General features: G+C 42.2%; 1 protein-coding gene across 4 annotated transcripts in view; it reads right to left on the bottom strand.

Annotated features, from left to right (window-relative positions):
* Window positions 1–16,559, bottom strand: part of chd1l (chromodomain helicase DNA binding protein 1-like) — a 103,276-nt gene that overhangs the window by 3,362 nt on the left and 83,355 nt on the right. For 3 of the 4 annotated variants that reach the window (XM_059968648.1, XM_059968650.1, XM_059968652.1), the window contains 4 exons: window positions 15,002–15,116; window positions 12,414–12,522; window positions 10,775–10,996; window positions 5,945–6,029 (listed from right to left, as the gene is read on the bottom strand). In XM_059968648.1, coding sequence (XP_059824631.1) covers window positions 5,945–6,029; window positions 10,775–10,996; window positions 12,414–12,522; window positions 15,002–15,116 — 531 coding nt within the window. Of the gene's footprint in view, window positions 1–5,944; window positions 6,030–10,774; window positions 10,997–12,413; window positions 12,523–15,001; window positions 15,117–16,559 lie in introns of those variants that run through there. The other variant, XM_059968649.1, reaches the window with a different exon arrangement.

Below are 16,559 nucleotides of genomic sequence, written 5' to 3'. Positions count from 1 at the left end.
ATTGTTAAGGATGAGATGATGGAGTACTTGGTGACACAGGACAAGATGGGACAAAGTCAGCATGGTTTCCTTAAGGGAAAATCCTGCCTGACAAACCTGTTGGAATTCTTTGAGGAGATTACAAGTAGGATAGATACAGGCAATGCAATGGACATTGTACATTTGGGCTTTCAGAAGGCCTTTGACGAAGTGCCACACACGAGACTGCTTACCAAGCTAAGAGCCCATGGTATTACAGGAAAGTTACTAACATGGTCAGAGCATTGGCTGATTGGTAGGAGGCAACAAGTGGGAATAAAAGGATCATTTTCTGGTTGGCTGCCAGTGACTAGTGGTGCTCCGCAGGGGTCGGTGTTGGGACCACTTCTTTTTATGCTGTATATAAATGATATAGATCAGTGGTCCCCAACCACCGGGCCGCAAAGCGTGTGCTACTGGGCTGCGAGGAGTGATTTGGCAATTTCCTCATTCCGTCACGCCCACTATTGAAATTGAACCCACACAAGGTCATTACGCACGCAAGGTCATCAGTCAGTGTGAGTAAAAAACAAACGTCGCTTGAGAGTTTCTTTGGAAGAGGTGGTAGGGGACAGAAAAGGCCTAACGACGATGATAACGAAGAGGCAGCTGAGGCCGAGACTGCAAAAAAATTGAAACTTTCCTTCAACAGAAAATACGGAGTTGTACATGAAATATGGCTTTATTGCGACCGCTGACTCGCACACTCCAAGCCCCCTGTGTGTGATACGTGGAGACAAGCTGTCCAATGAGGCAATGAAGCCCTCAAAACTGCTTCGGCACCTTGAGTCCAAGCACCCTGCACTTAAAGACAAACCAGTTGAGTTGTTTTTTTGTTTCTTTTTGATCAGAAAAAATATGAGCAAACAGAAGCAAGTCCTAAGAGTCACCACCTCCACAAATGCTGCTGCTCAGAGAGTGTCATACTCAGTGGCTAGCCGTATTGCTAAAGCTAAGGAGCCTTTCGCTGTTGGTGAAGAATTGATTCTGCCTGCTGCCAAGGACATGTGCCGTGAACTGTTGGGAAAAGCTGCAGCTAACAAGAAGGCACAGGTCTCTCTTTCAGCTACCACAGTTTCAAGGAGAATCGATGACATAGCGGAGGACATTAAAGCACAGCTGCTGGAACGGCTTAGCAAGTCACCATGGTATGCCATCCAGGCCGATGAGTCTACAGATGTCGACAACAAGGCAATACTGCTGGTTTATGTGCGATATATATTTCAAGATGATGTGCACGAGGATATGCTGCGTGCACTGCCACTGCCAACTAACACAACTGGGGCAGAACTATTCAAGTCTTTGATTGACTACATGTCAGGCAAACTGGACTGGTCATTCTGTGTTGGAATATGCACAGACGGGGCTGCAGCTATGACTGGACGGCTGTCTGGTTTCACTACCCAAGTCAAAGAGGTTGCTCCTGAATGCCAGTCTACACACTGTGTCATACACAGGGAAATGCTGGCTAGCCGAAAAATGTCACCTGATCTTAACAGCGTATTGAGTGACGTTATCAATCACATCAAAGCAAAAACCCTTAACTCACATCAGTTTGAGCAGCTTTATGAGGAAATGGATGCAGAACACAAACGCCTTCTCTTACACACTGACGTCAGGTGGCTATCAAGGGGGAGAGCCCTGGCCAGAGTTTTTGAGTTAAGAGAGCCGCTACAGAGATTTCTTTCGAGAAAAAACTCACCACTGGCAGCACGCTTCTGTGACGAGGAGTGGATAGCAAAACTCACTTATCTGTGTGACATCTTCAACCTGCTCAATGAACTCAATTTGTCACTTCAGGAGAGAATGACAACTGTCTTCAAGTTGGCAGGTAAAGTGTCTGCTTTCAAGGCCAAACTGGAACTGTGGGGACGGTGAGTGAACAGGGTCATATTTGACGTGTTCCCAACATCATCTGGGATTTTGGGAGAGACTGAGGCTGCACCGTCCCTCTCACAGCTGGTGCGCGATCACCTATCTTCGCTGTCGACAGAATTTAAGCGTTACTTCCCAACCGCAAATGACCCAAGACGTGCAAAGGAATGGGTCCGTGACCTATTTGTGAATGTCCCCAGTGAATCATCCATGTCAGCGCTGGAAGAAGATCAACTCCTCGAGCTTGCAAATGACGGTGGGCTGAAAAGTACATTTGACATAACATCTCTGCCGGCATTCCGGTTCAAAGTCAAGGCTGAATATCCTGAGATAGCCTCGAAAGCACTGAAAACGCTGCTTCCATTTCCAACATCGTATCTCTGTGAAGCGGGCTTTTCTGCAATGAATTCAACGAAAACTAAATTGTAGAATAGACTGAACATAAGGAACCTCCGTCTGCCATCACCCCTCGATGGGACCGTCTTGGTGTAGGGAAACAAGCCCAGGGCTCCCACTGATTCACCGATATTGGTCTGTTGCAATGATTTTATATGCTCATACGAGGAAAATATGCGCTGTGTGTTTAATATTAAATTTGTTAGATAAACCCTTTTAGAAACGAAACTGAGTGTATTAATTAGCCACTTACAAGTGACTTATAGTTTCACTTATATTCCGGTCGTGATTAACCCACTCCCACCCTTGCCCTGGTCAGCAAGAATATTGTCAATATTAAACCGGTCCGAGGTGCAAAAAAGGTTGGGGACCCAAATTAGATGATGGCTTTGTTGCCAGGTTTGCAGATGATACAAAGATTGGTGGAGGGGCAGGCAGTTTTGAGGAAACAGGTAAGCTGCAGAAGGACTTAGACAGATTAGGAGAATGGGCAAGAAAGTGGCAAATGAAATACAATGTTGGAAAATGTCTGGTCATGCACTTTGATAGTAGAAATAAATGTGCAGACTATTTTCTAAATGGTGAGAAAATCCAGGAATCTGAGAAGATCGAGGTCAACTTGCAATTTATAGGGAGAAAGTAAAGTCTGACATAGCAATATTTCAGTGGAGTAAAGGAAATTAGAGTGTTATGAGAGAGGAGTTGGCTAAAATAAATTGGAAGGAGATGCTGTCAGGGATGACAGCAGAGCAGCAATGGCGTGAGTTTCCGGGGGAAAATGAAGAATGTGCAGGATAGATGTATTCCAAAAATGCAGAAATACTCAAATGGCAAAATAGTACAACCATGGCTGACAAGGGATGTCAAAGCAAAAGAGAGTGCATACAACAAAGCAAAAATTAGGGGGAAGACAGGATTGGGAACAAATTCACTCTCTAGAGATCCATTACCAACCTGATCTTCCCAAACGACCTGCATATTGGATTCTCCTATGGCTATCATAGCATTGCCTTTTTTGACATGTCTTTTCTATTTCCTGTTGTAATCTGTGGTTCACACCCCAGCTACAGATGGGAAGCCTGTATAAAACTGCCATCAGGGTTCTTTTACCCTGGCAGTTTCTTAACTCAACCCACAAGGTTTCAACATCTCCTGACCCCCACATCTTTCTACTGATTTGATGCCATTCTTTACCAGTAGAGCCATGCCACCCCCTCCACTTACCTTCCTACCCCTCCGATACAACGTGTAACCTTGGACATTTAGTTCTCAATCACAATCAGCCATGATTCAGCGACTGCCACAAATCATACCTGATGATCTGTAAAAGTGCAACAAGATCATCCTCCTTATTTCTTATGCTCCATGCGTCAAGATATAACACTCTGAGCAGTGTATTTACTATAGAACCATAGAACATTGCAGCACAGAAACAGGCCTTTTGGCCACTCTTGGCTGTGCCAAACCATTTTTCTGCCTAGTCCCACTGACCTGCACCTGGTCCATATCCCTCCAAACCCCTCTCATCCATGTACCTGTCCAAGTTTCTCTTAAATGTTAAAAGTGAGCCCGCATTTACCACTTCATCTGGCAGCTCATTCCACACTCCCACCACTCTGTGTGAAGAAGCCCCCCCTTTAAACTTTTCCCCCTTCACCCTTAACCCACGTCCTCTGGTTCTTTTCTGCATCCCTAATGCACTGATACTCATCCTGCTGGCTGCCCTTCCCGACAGTCTGACGGCATGCTATCTTTGCTTTTTCACCATCTGTCCTATCCCGAATCCCTTCATTCTGGTTCTCAGCCCCTTGCCAAATTAGTCTTTACCCTCCCCAGTAGCTCTAACAAACCTAACTGCGAGAATATTGGTTCCCCTGGGGTTCACTTTGAACAGGTTCTATTTCCCCCAGAATAGACCCCAATGATCCAAGAACCTGATGCCCTGCTCCCACATCAGCTTCTTAGCCACGCATTAATTTGCCAAATCATTCTGTTTCTACCCTCACTGCCACGTGGCACAGACAGCAATCCAGAAATTACTAACCGGGAGGCCCTGCTTCTCAGCTTTCCACCTAGCTCTCTAAATTTCAGAACCTCTTTGCTTTTCCTTCCTATGTCATTGTTACCAATATGCATGAAGACATCTGGCTGCTCTCCTTCCCTCTCCAAAACGTTGAGGACGCGATCCGAGATATCCCTGATCCTGGCACCTGGGAGGCAACATACCATTCAGGTGTCCTGTTCATGTCCACAGAATCTCCTGTCTGTTCACCTGGCTATTGATTCCCCCATCACTCTTCTCCCCCCTTCCCTTCTCCACCATGCACCTGTGCTCAATGGCAGTAACCCGGTCTCGGTGGCATTCCCCTGGGATGCAACAGCATCCAAAATGGTGTACTTACTATTGAGGGGAATGGCCACAGGAGTGCCCTGTGCTAATTGTCTATCACACCTGCATTTCTCCTGACAGTCACCCAGCTACTTGCCTCCTGGAACTTCAGGGTGACTACTTCCCTGATAGACCCACCATGACTGGCATGAAGCTGAGATCTCCGACATGAAGAGAACCTGGCCCCTTCCGCTCAGAATAGAATCAACAAGAAGCAGGATGCTAGGAATGGGAAGTCAGGCATGTTCAGGGTTAGTTCTCAAACTATCAGTAATGCCCCCACCCCTCTCATTCCCTATTCCCATCTCACCTCCTTACCTGTCCATCACCTCCCTCTGGTGCTCCTCCCCACCATTTCCTTCTTCCATGGCCTCCTGTCATCTCCTGATTCCCCTTGTCCAGCCCTTCACCTCTTTCACCAGTTGACTTCCCAGCTGTTTACTTCACCCCTCCCCTGCCTGGTTTCACCTATCACCTTGTGTTTCTTCCTCCCCTCCCCCACCTTGTTATTCAGACTCCTCATCTTTTTTTTCCCTCCAGTTCCAATTAAGGGTCTTGGCCCGAAACATCAAATGTACTCTCTTCCACAGATGCTGCCTGACCTGCTGAGTCCTTCCAGGTGTGTGCGTGTCTGTATTTCCAGCACAGCATCTGCAGGTTTTCTCTTGTTTGTGATTGGACTGCAAAATCCACTATTTTCTTCATAAGCCCAATGTACAGCTGCTTTGATTTCGGCCGGTCTCAACTCCTCTCTAATTGTCACTAAAACCTGCTCAACATCTGGACCAATTCAAGCTTTACATTCTTTGCCACTTGTCCATCTCAGTATCCAAGCAGAGCCACCCTCTCATGTATGAATTCATTCTCATCCAAACAAAATCCCACCTTTTGTAATTAGGTGCTGCTCGATCTGACACTGTGGTTTCAAAGTTCTAGACTTTATCTTCAATCCTTCTTTGGACTGAAACAATAGGTAATTAAGGCTTGAATACTTAAACACTTCCTTTTTCCACTATCAGTCAATACTTGCATAACTACCACAACACCTTTCTTCTGTCTTTCAGATACCTTCAACTATATCTTGGGCACTCAACCTTCACCTCTTAACCTTCTCACATTTACTATTTTTCCACCTCAAGTGAGACAACTTCAACACAAGATTTGCAAGATTGCAAGAGTTAATTTAAGAAAAAAAATGGAAAAATGCAAATAATAGTATTGAAAAAAAAACACAAAATGTACTAAAAAAAAACTAATTCTGCTTACCTGCATTTGGTCGGAATTATCCACTTGTGCCACAATGTGGGTAGTTTCAGCACAGAAATTGCGATCCACATTACCATTATAGGTACATTTTAATTAAGGAAAGTAATCATCCCAAAGGAAATAACAATTAATTCACAACTTAAAAGAATGGAGTCAGTATCTTCTTTCAATTCAGGTTTATGAAATGTGGGTATCACCCTGGGAAAACTGATGACCTTGAACCCCCTCCAAGAGGACCACAACCCTGGACATGGTTTGGAGGCAGTGTGCCTCAATTACCTCAGTTATGCTTTGGCTCTTGGTAGGATCACCCATGACAAACAGGTCAAAGGGTAGGGGCCAGACTAAGAGTAATCCACCGGTCTTCCAGGTTCAGGGGTTCAGCTCAGGGCTAACAGCCCTGAGTGAGAAAACAAAATTGTTACAGAAACAGCAATGAAAAACCCTTCCACATCTGTGTGTGATGGTATTCCCGAGACTCCACCTGGGACTTGCATGACTGCCAGTAATGAAAACCAAGAAGCAGCTATTGACATGATGAATGAAGCCCTGAACGCCATCCAAGATGAGGACCTTTATTGCTGCCCTAAATACCAGGGTGTAGCAGACAGTAACACACCTTGAACCACAGCAGTTCAACAAGCATCCACCAGGATATATTGGTATGGTTTCTCACTTAATTGGGAACAATCATCTTTGTTACAGGTGAGGGTATCATATACTAGTAAGCATGTTGATTTCCTTCCCTGAAGGATAATTGAAAACCAGATGGGTTTATGCAATAAACCTGTAGATTTGTGTTCATCATTATTGATATTAATTTCAATTCAATTCCATATGCATTTAATTAATTAAACTTAAATCAGGATCATCTTTTGAATAAAAGGGCTAAAGGAGCTACATGGCTACACTAGCTCTGCAAAAATGAATTTAGACCATTAACTAGGTCTGATTAACCGCAAGACACAATTCAAAGTCATAAAGCTGGACTGCCTTCATCTTGCCTGACCTACATTTCTTTTTTTCCCCAATAAACACCAGCAGTGGCTTTAGTATCAAGAGTAACACACACAAAATGCTGGATGAACTCAGGAATAAAGCGTCAGCAGGAATCCAGAATAAGAAGATAAAGGCAGGGAAGGGGAACTAGCTAGAAGCCAGGTGAGGGGGAAGCTAGGTGGGTGGGGGAGGAGATGAAGTGAGAAGCTGAGCAGTGCTAGATGATGAAGGTAAACGGCTAAAGGAGGAGGAATATGATAGGACAGGAGAGTGGACCCTGGGAGAAAGGGAAGGAGGAGGGGCAGTAGAGGGAGGTAATAGGTGGTGAAGGGTAATGATAATAGTAGTAAGAAGAGGGAAGGGAAAAAGTACTGTAAGTTAGAGAAATCTATGTTGATGTCATTAGTGTCGTTATTTAAGAGCATAATAACTGCTTTGCTACTGATTATTACAAGTATATGATGATTGGGGGCCTACACTGTTGGGATGTTTTATTTCTCTCTTTGATTAAACATTGAAATGAACTGCACAGACACAGTTGTTAACACACAGTAACCCTGTTTTAAAATCCACACTAAGTGACATAGCAAAGAGTATTGCAAACAATAGTTCTGGGCAAGGCCTTATATGACCTAACTTCTAACTCCACCAATCAGGAAGCTTTGGGTGACATCCTCCTCACATTTGACTACCCACATTAATCTCCCTGTCTTCTTCTTGCATACAAGACTTAATATTTATCAATGGGTTCAATCTCATCACAGTCATGTGTCAAACAAGGTTGAGTCATTGCCCTAACTGTACCTTTTCCAATCTACATCTTTCCAATGGAATGAATCTAGACTAATGAGAGTTGTTCAGTCTACATTGCCTCCACAAAGCCTTTGTCACTTCAAATACGGTAGACAAGCTGTAATATTCAGATGGTAGTTACAGTTTGAGAAGCCAATCTGCGGGTCACCTTCAGCTCTTTCAGTATAGCATTTAAAAGGATGGACTACACACTCAGTATTCACAAAACATACATCCTCCATCATATCTGCTCCCACCACAGAACACTTCCTCTGAAGAATGTGGACAATTTCCCATACAATTGGAGCCATGTACCTCTCACTAGAGGCAGGCATTGAAGGTGAACTTCACCACTCCCACAGTGCAGTGTTTGAAAGACAGATCATAATTTCAGATGTGGCAAAAAAAATTATGCTTTACCATACAACAGTGATCTCTGCCTACCACATGCTTCTGAGATTTGATCTACCTTCAGCATCCAGTCTAAAGATCAAGGCAGATACCAACACTGTTCTCTCTGCAAAATCCATTGGCTGGATGAGGGAACCAACATCTGCATTCTCCCCAGACCAATATTGTCAGCACTAAAGCCAAATTTCACCCAGTTACCTTCACTGGGCAAATCACATCTTTTCAATACCTGATACCAGACTCTCAAAACAGAAGCCCTGGACTGAATAGTGTCATGGGAAGCTAAAAGACAGGGGAAAAGATACAAGGGTGTTTTTGAAACCTCCTTAAGAAAAATGTAAAGTTGTTGCTAACTCCTGAGAAATCCTTGACTAATGACTGTTCAAAGTGGAGAAAGAACATTTGATATGGCATTGAGAACCTCAAGCTCTTGCAGAAGAAGGGAACATCAACTCAGGCCTGAGAGGCCAGCGTCGGGCATTTTCATGCCATACAAGGCGCGGAACGAAAGACAGTGTGGCGTGCCACTCCTCACACTCTGCAGTATTTTTCTTTATTTTACGAGGTCAAGTTGCAAGCTCAACACTCAACCCGGCACGGATGGAAAGCGTACTGGGGAACGGCCCAACTGGATTCGAACCTGGCAACCTCCGTTCCAGAGTCCAGCGCTGATGTCAGTGCGCCACCAGCTGGCATCAGAAGCACACAGAGTACCAGAATGGTAGCACACAAAGTTCCCAAACTATCCTGCTAAGTACATCCTGCTTCAATGGGAGAGAGATAGATCTTAAAGCTACAAGCTCTATTTGTCACATCTACAGAGAAACATACAGTTTAGGTCTATTTCATGTGTATTACAGAGAATGTTGTTTGTAGTCAAATCATATCAGTGAGAATTGTGCTGGGCAAACCACAAGTGTCATAACGCTTCAGGCATCAACATAGTACACCCACAAATCACCAACCCTAACCTGTATACCTTTGGGATATGGGAGGAAACCAGAGCACCAGAAGAAATCCATGTGGTCACAGGGAAATTGTAGAAACTCCTCACAGACAATGGCAGGAATCAAACCCCCATCTGACAGCTGGTGTTATGCAGACCACTATGCCATCATACAGCCTGTATCCGAATCTGTGGGTTCTACAATAGCTTTATTGTAACCAACAGGACTGGAGAGGAAGGAGACCATACTTGGCAGATGATGTTTAATGTGAATAAGTGTGAGGTTATCCACTTTGGGAGTAAGAACAGGAACGCAGATTATTATCTGAACAGTGTAGAGTTAGGTAAGGGAGAAATACACAGAGATCTAGGAGTCCTTGTTCATTAGTCACTGAAGGTGAATGAGCAAGTGCAGCAGGCAGTGAAGAAGGCTAATGGAATGTTGGCCTTTATTACAAAGGGAATTGAGTACAAGAGCAAGGAAATCCTTTTGCATTTGTACAGGGCCCTGGTGAGACCACACCTGGAGTATTGTGTACAGTTTTGGTCTCCAGGGTTAAGGAAGGACATTCTGGCTGTAGTGGAAGTGCAGCGTAGATTCACAAGGTTAATTCCTGGGATGTCCGGACTGTCTTAAGCAGAGAGGTTAGAGAGACTGGGCTTGTACACGCTGGAATTAAGGAGATTGAGAGGGGATCTGATTGCAACATATAAGATTATTAAGGGATTGGACAAGATAGAGGCAGGAAATATGTTCCAGATGCTGGGAGAGTCTAGTACCAGAGAGCACGGTTTAAGAATAAGGGGTAGGTCATTTAGGACAGAGTTAAGGAAAAACTTCTTCTCCCAGAGAGTTGTGGGGGTGTGGAATGCACTGCCTCAGAAGGCAGTGGAGGCCAATTCTCTGGATGCTTTCAAGAAGGAGCTAGATAGATATCTTATGGATAGGGGAATCAAGGGATATGGGGACAAGGCAGGAACCAGGTATTGATAGTAGATGATCAGCCATGATCTCAGAATGGCGGTGCAGGCTCGAAGGGCCAAATGGTCTACTCCTGCACCTGTTGTCTATTGTTTGTTGTCTATTTGGTGCTGAGGAACTGTTCAAGTAGAAACCTAAAATCCACTTAGAGCAAAAGAAGGTTTCATTCATTTCATCATTATTTCTGTGTTCTGACTAAATACAATGATCATTTTGTTTTTCCTTATATAGTCTGCTTGCAAAGTATTCAAGTTTAGGTCAATTTCTTGTGCAATATAGAGGAAGTTCATTTGATCTCTGCTAATACTCCATTTGTGCTCTGATTCAAGGAGAACACATGCTGACTGCAGATTAAGTTCAAACCAAGTTCATTGAGATAACAAAATCATAGAATAAATTAGCATTTGTCTAAAGTTACAGAATAAACTTCCCATTGTATTTTTATTGCAAATTTTCAGAACGGTGGGTGGGGGGGAGACAGTTAATGAGAATACGGGCAGAATAAAATGTTGGAATAATGTTGGATCAGTATAAAGGAAAGATAAACGGTTGGAACTGTGTTTCCATAGGTGTTATTTCTATAAGACTCAGTAACGAGAAAACGACTATTTCAGGAATTCAGACTGCCATAGGCATGAAAACATGAAAATATAGCTAACACATCAGGCTACATTTACCACATAAAATAAAAGGATATGTAATCAAATAGCGGCTTAACATCTTCTCTTCTGGTACATTGTAAAAGTAAACGTTCACTCCAGACATGAAATCTGGCAAAGTGCCTGAACCTCCTGCTGATTGTCGCGTCACATCATTCTCTGTCCTGTTTCTGCTTTCTTCATCATCATTTGCTGAAGCTTCGGTGCTAGAAGTTGAGGATCTGGAAGTAGTTGCATTGGCATGATGCCTTTTGAAATAATAGCTAGCATATCTTGTAAAGGAATGAATCTTTGCGATTAGATGAAGTAATTTAGTAAAAGAAACCCCAGAGCAGAGTTGTCTGAAAGCACCATAACCAAGAAGTTATTATATGCTCTATCAAATCACAGCACTTAAAGAGGAGACAGGGAATCACAATGAATGGTTAACTTTGAACTCTTCTGTGTATGTATAGACCCCAAATTTATAGCCCAAAATTTTAAAAAAAGAGGTATATGGTAGAATCAGAGGCATCAAAGATGCAGGCCCCGACAATATTTATGGATATTGAGGATATTTACGGACATGAATCTTTGAACATACGCGGATTATTTATGCCTGTTCAATTTGACTCATTAAAAAGCGTTTACATCAGTGCTTACAGCTCCAAATGCATATATTTATAGCATTCTCATTATGATAGTCACAGCCATTGGAACTGACCCCATTCAGTCAGTATTTGTGTTCTTGGGCGACAATTGGTCATAGATTGTATGTCTCATACCTTGAGTCCCTATTTATGCCCCTTCTTCCTTCTGTTCTTCTTTCAGGTGAAATTCACCTTGGATTTGGATAAATACTGATTCTTCATCTGAAGGAAGGAAGTACATTGTGAACACCACGGTTTAAAACTGGGTTACCAAGAAAGCTACACATCCAGAATTGTGTGGAACATACCTCCCTAGAAACTGTTCATAAACAATAATAACATTTCATTGAGGCATCCTAAATACACATTCACAATCCCCTTTGAAGGATGGCAGGGATGTGGACAAAAAACTCAACTCAGCTGGTTGTGTAATTGATGCACCATCAATAACTCTGAGACGTGGGTTAAGGTAGGCTTTTATTGGCTGGAAGAAAGCACAAGTAGCAAGTGACCATCATATGACATCCTGGAGACTAAGGAAGGGTCTGTGGGAGGAGCCACAGGAGCAGTCAGCAGTGGGGGGGGGGGGGGGGGTAGTGTCCAGACAGGTACATATTTCACCACAGTAATTTAAAACAGTTGACTCTGATTCAGCTTAAAACCAAAATTGATGGTTTCCCCTGTTCTGATCTTCAGCCTTTGCCACAAGTATCTTTACAGATGCAAAACAGCTTCTGATCAAAGCTGAACACTGTATGGAGTTGACAGTATCAAACCAAAACCGCTAAAATAAAAATGGCAACAAAGAGATTAGTAAAGAACTTTCAAACGTCCAGCCCAAAGAAGGTCATGAAAGCAAAGAGCTGCAAGAACATGAGTTATATTAGTCACATAAAATAATATTACAGGCATGGTACGGTCAGCCCAAAGTTGAACACTTAATATTTTGATGGAATGTGGGTGAGACAGAGATAGATAGATACTTTATTGATCCCAAAGGAAATTAACCACATATAAACTACAGCTATCACTTTCTAGATCACAAGGATACATGTATGTTGCTATCCCTCTTGATGAAAGATATTTCCGAATCAGTCTTTCGGTACCGTACCAGTTGAATCCTTTGGTTGTGTGCCCTATGCGAGGGAGATGAACACTTGCTGAAAACAAAAACAAAAATTAAATATGCATCTCATACACTATGCCTTAATTTGTGTATTAACACCAAATTGTATTTTAATAAATGATAAAAAACTAAAAATTCTAAAAAAATTAATAGGAAAGGGAAGAGTTACATTGGGATCAAAATACATTTTAACATAGCTTCAATGCAAATGTACAATAGTTCTCAATTTATTAGAAATTACAGTAACTCAGTATACAAAATTTTGTTATCTTATTTATTCATAGCATGAATCCCTTCTAGCATTTATTAGTTAATCTAAATATAATAATTTAAGCAGTTAAATATTATTCTTGCTTTACTTTATTGCACTGTTGCCATTCAGATTTCATTGTACAAATATCACAGCTGTGGTTTGACATAAAATATAAATAAAACTATTAAATTACCATGTGTTAATTTCCTTATTAACTGTAGTATAAAAATCAAATTACTTTCAAGAATAAAGAAAAAGCTAGGCACTTAATAAAGGATCATCTCTGATCTTTCAAAGCACTTGTTGCATTAAGCTATTATACAAATATCAAAACAATAGCGTTCTTAATCTTTGGAGCCAAACGCTATGGCGTTTAGGTGGCTATTAGGTAATATGAAATACTGTGGCAATCAATAATGTATTCAACTGACTGACAGTTATGTCTCACATTATATAGTTGAGTCAATGAAATGAGTGTGATGATAACCTGGGAGAATATTTGTGAGTGAATCTGATCGGCCAAGGAAATCCATAGTGAAATACCTGGGCTGCAGATTTCACATGAAATTAGTAGCTGCAGTGAGGTACCATATCCATGTGGATTCAATGTTTTAGTAAGCAAAGCAGAAAATCTGCATATTGTGGCAACTTAAAATATAATCATCTGCATAAATGCATACACAATGCTGGAGGAACTCAGCAGACCAAGCAGTAGAGTATATTCAACATTTCAGGCCGAGACCCTTCATCAGAACTGGAGGGGTAAAACAATGAGGAGTCGGAGTTAGAAGGCGGGGGGAGAGGAGGAAGATACACAAGTTGATAGGTGAAACGGGGAGGGGTGAAGTAAAGAGCTGGGATGTTGTTTGGTAAAAGAGTTACAGGGCTGGAGAACGGGGAATCTGAGAGGAGAGGACAGAAGGCCATGGAAGAAAAGTGGGAGGAGCACCAGAGGGAGGTGATGTGCAGGTAAGGAGATAAGGAGAGAGTGGGGAAATGGGAATGGGGAATGGTGAGGTGGGGGGGGGGGGATTACCAGAAGTTCAAGAAATCGATGTTCCTGCCATCACGTTGGAGCTGCCCAAACAGAGTATAAGGTGTTGCTCCTCCTGGCTGAGTGTGTCCTCATCGCAAAACTAGAGGAGGCCATGGACTGACATGTCGGAATAGGAATGGGAAGTGGATTTAAAATGGGTGGCCACTGGGAGATCCTGCTTTTTCTGGCGGACAGAGGGTAGGTCCTCGGTAGGTGATCCCTGCAGAAAGGAGGAAGTTGGGGGAACGGGGGGAGGTACAGATTTGCTTGGTGGTGGGATCCCATTGGAAATGGTAGAAGTTCCAGAGAATTCTGTGCTGAATGCGGAGGCCGATGGGGTGGTAGGTGAAGACAAGAGAACCCTATTCCTGGTGTGGTCCAGGAGGATGGGGTGAAGATAGACACCCTCACTGTTTTGACAAAGCTGTTGTTGTTCCTGCTGATATAATGCTTACTTCCTAATGCTAGTTATGGTATCATAGTGTTTACCACAATCACTTTACAGTGACGACAATCACCAATCAGGGTTAAATTCCTATCGCTGTTTGCACATTCTCCCAGTGACCAGCGGGTTTCCTTCGGGTGCTCTTGTTTCCTCCCACATTCCAAAGACGTACGCATTAGCGTAGTGAATTGTGGGCACGTTATGCTGGCGCCAGAGGCATGGTGACATTTACCAGCTGGCCTGAGCACAATTCTTGGACCATAATGACATTTGACACAAAAAAAAAACAAATTTCAATGATTGTTATGATGTTCCGATGTGGGTGACAAAAAGCTATTCTTTAAATCTTTTTCTTGCTCTAGGTCCAAGTAAAAAAGGAAAAGGGGCACCCATGTTGATATAATAGATCAGAGTTGTAGAGTTGCCAAAGCAGTAACTTAATACATCACTCCTGTGAACAGAGTTATTCAGAGTAAGACACTGTGGGGTTTCAACATTCGCAAGCATATTTCATTTCACCCACTCAATTGCCACTGTGTTCTCACCTTCCTTAAGCAAAAAATCTGGGAAAAAATAACATACAGTTAAATTTTAAAAGTCATGTGAATTAGTGTGGATAGTCACATAATTAAGTGACTATCCATGCTGAAATGACGATCTCTCTTCAGCAGGCTTCAAGAACAGTGGACTGGAGTTTCAGGTTACGCTATTAACTTCCCTGGTTTTAGCCCCACCATGTTCCAAAAACACTAACATTCAGCTTTGGAATATTTACATACCATTTCTTTTCTTTGCAGCTTTGTGGATCTTTTTCAGGCCTTCTTCTAAAGCAGTTAATTTGATGCCGGAGATATTGTTGAAGCGGTCTCTGTGCTGAGTAACTATTAATGCCAACTTTAAAAGAAAATCTTTGTTAAACATTTACAGATTATCATCCATTTAAAAATAAAACAGACAGACAAAACGTGTTGTGCTTTGTTGATCAAAAGGAATTTAAAGTTGTGGTCTAAACATGAGAATAATGTTGATCGGTCAGGGCATGAAGGGATACCGGGAGAAGGCGGGAGAATGAGGCTGAGAGGAAAATTGAATCAGCCATAATGAAATGGAAGAGCAGACTCGATGGGCCAAATGGCCTAATTCTGCTACCATAACATATGGTCTTATATGATAAAGGACAGAAATGTACTCTTGATGCCATGTGAATCAAATGATTAATATAAAGCTGACTTCATCGGTCAGGGCACTGAATATAAAATTAGTCATGTTACAGCTGTACAAAATTTTAGTTAGGCCATGTGTGGAATACTGTATTCAATTCTGGTCATCACTTTATGGGAAAAATGTGAAGGCTTTAGGGAGGGTGCAGAACAGCTTCATCTGGATGTTGCTTGAACTGGATAGTATTAGCTATAAGTAGAGGCTGGACAAACCTGGATTGTTTCTACTACAGCATTTAAGGTTGAGGAGCAAATTGATAGCAGTATATAAAATTATGAGAGGTAGATATATGATAGATAGAATTTTCTTCCAGTGTCAAATTCTAGCTTTAATTTCAGACGGGAAAAGTTTAAAGGAGATGTGCAAGGCAAGTTTTTTTTGGCAAATAGTGGTAGATGCCTGGAACTCATTGTCAGAAGAAATATTGCCAGTAAGCGAAGCTTAATCCCATACACTTTGAAGGAAGTGGACAATGTGGTAATAGCGGCTTTGGCTAAAATTTCACAAAATTCTTTGGAAAAGAAAGTCATGCCAAGAGATGACGCATGAATGTTGAAAATCTCTTTAGAAATAAAGAAAGTGCACAGGATATTGCTTACAGTATGTTAAAGATATTTTATAAAATACTGATAAGAAGGCAATGACAAAGATATTGCGAAATAGACGAGAATACACTTGTAGAATATGAATGAAGAAGAATTTAGCTTCACTGTTAGGATCAGAGAAGAGTTGTACTACCTTTTTGCAGTCTTAGAAAAATTTGACCTCAGTCAAAGTTTCATCTCTTGGATCAAATTGCTGTACCTGTGTCCTAGTGCTTCTGTTTTAACTAATTTTCAGAAATCCCAGGTATTTAATCTCAAATGTGGCACCCGTCAGGGATGCCCCTTAAGTCCCTTTCTCTTTGATTTGGCTATAGAACCTTTGGCGATGGCATTTCGAAATTGTCCTGAATTGACCGGGATTTGGAGAGGGGGTGTTGAGCATAAAGTTTCTCTCTATGCAGATGACTTATTACTCTTTCTTTCAAATCTGTCTACATCCTTACCTCCAATGTTTTCACTTCTTGACCAGTTTAGCCAGATCTCTGGCTATAAACTTAATTTACATAAGAGT

This window comes from Hypanus sabinus, chromosome 4 (genome assembly GCF_030144855.1).
Source record: "Hypanus sabinus isolate sHypSab1 chromosome 4, sHypSab1.hap1, whole genome shotgun sequence".
Taxonomy (NCBI): domain Eukaryota; kingdom Metazoa; phylum Chordata; class Chondrichthyes; order Myliobatiformes; family Dasyatidae; genus Hypanus; species Hypanus sabinus.
This window is presented reverse-complemented; position numbering and strand designations above follow the sequence as displayed.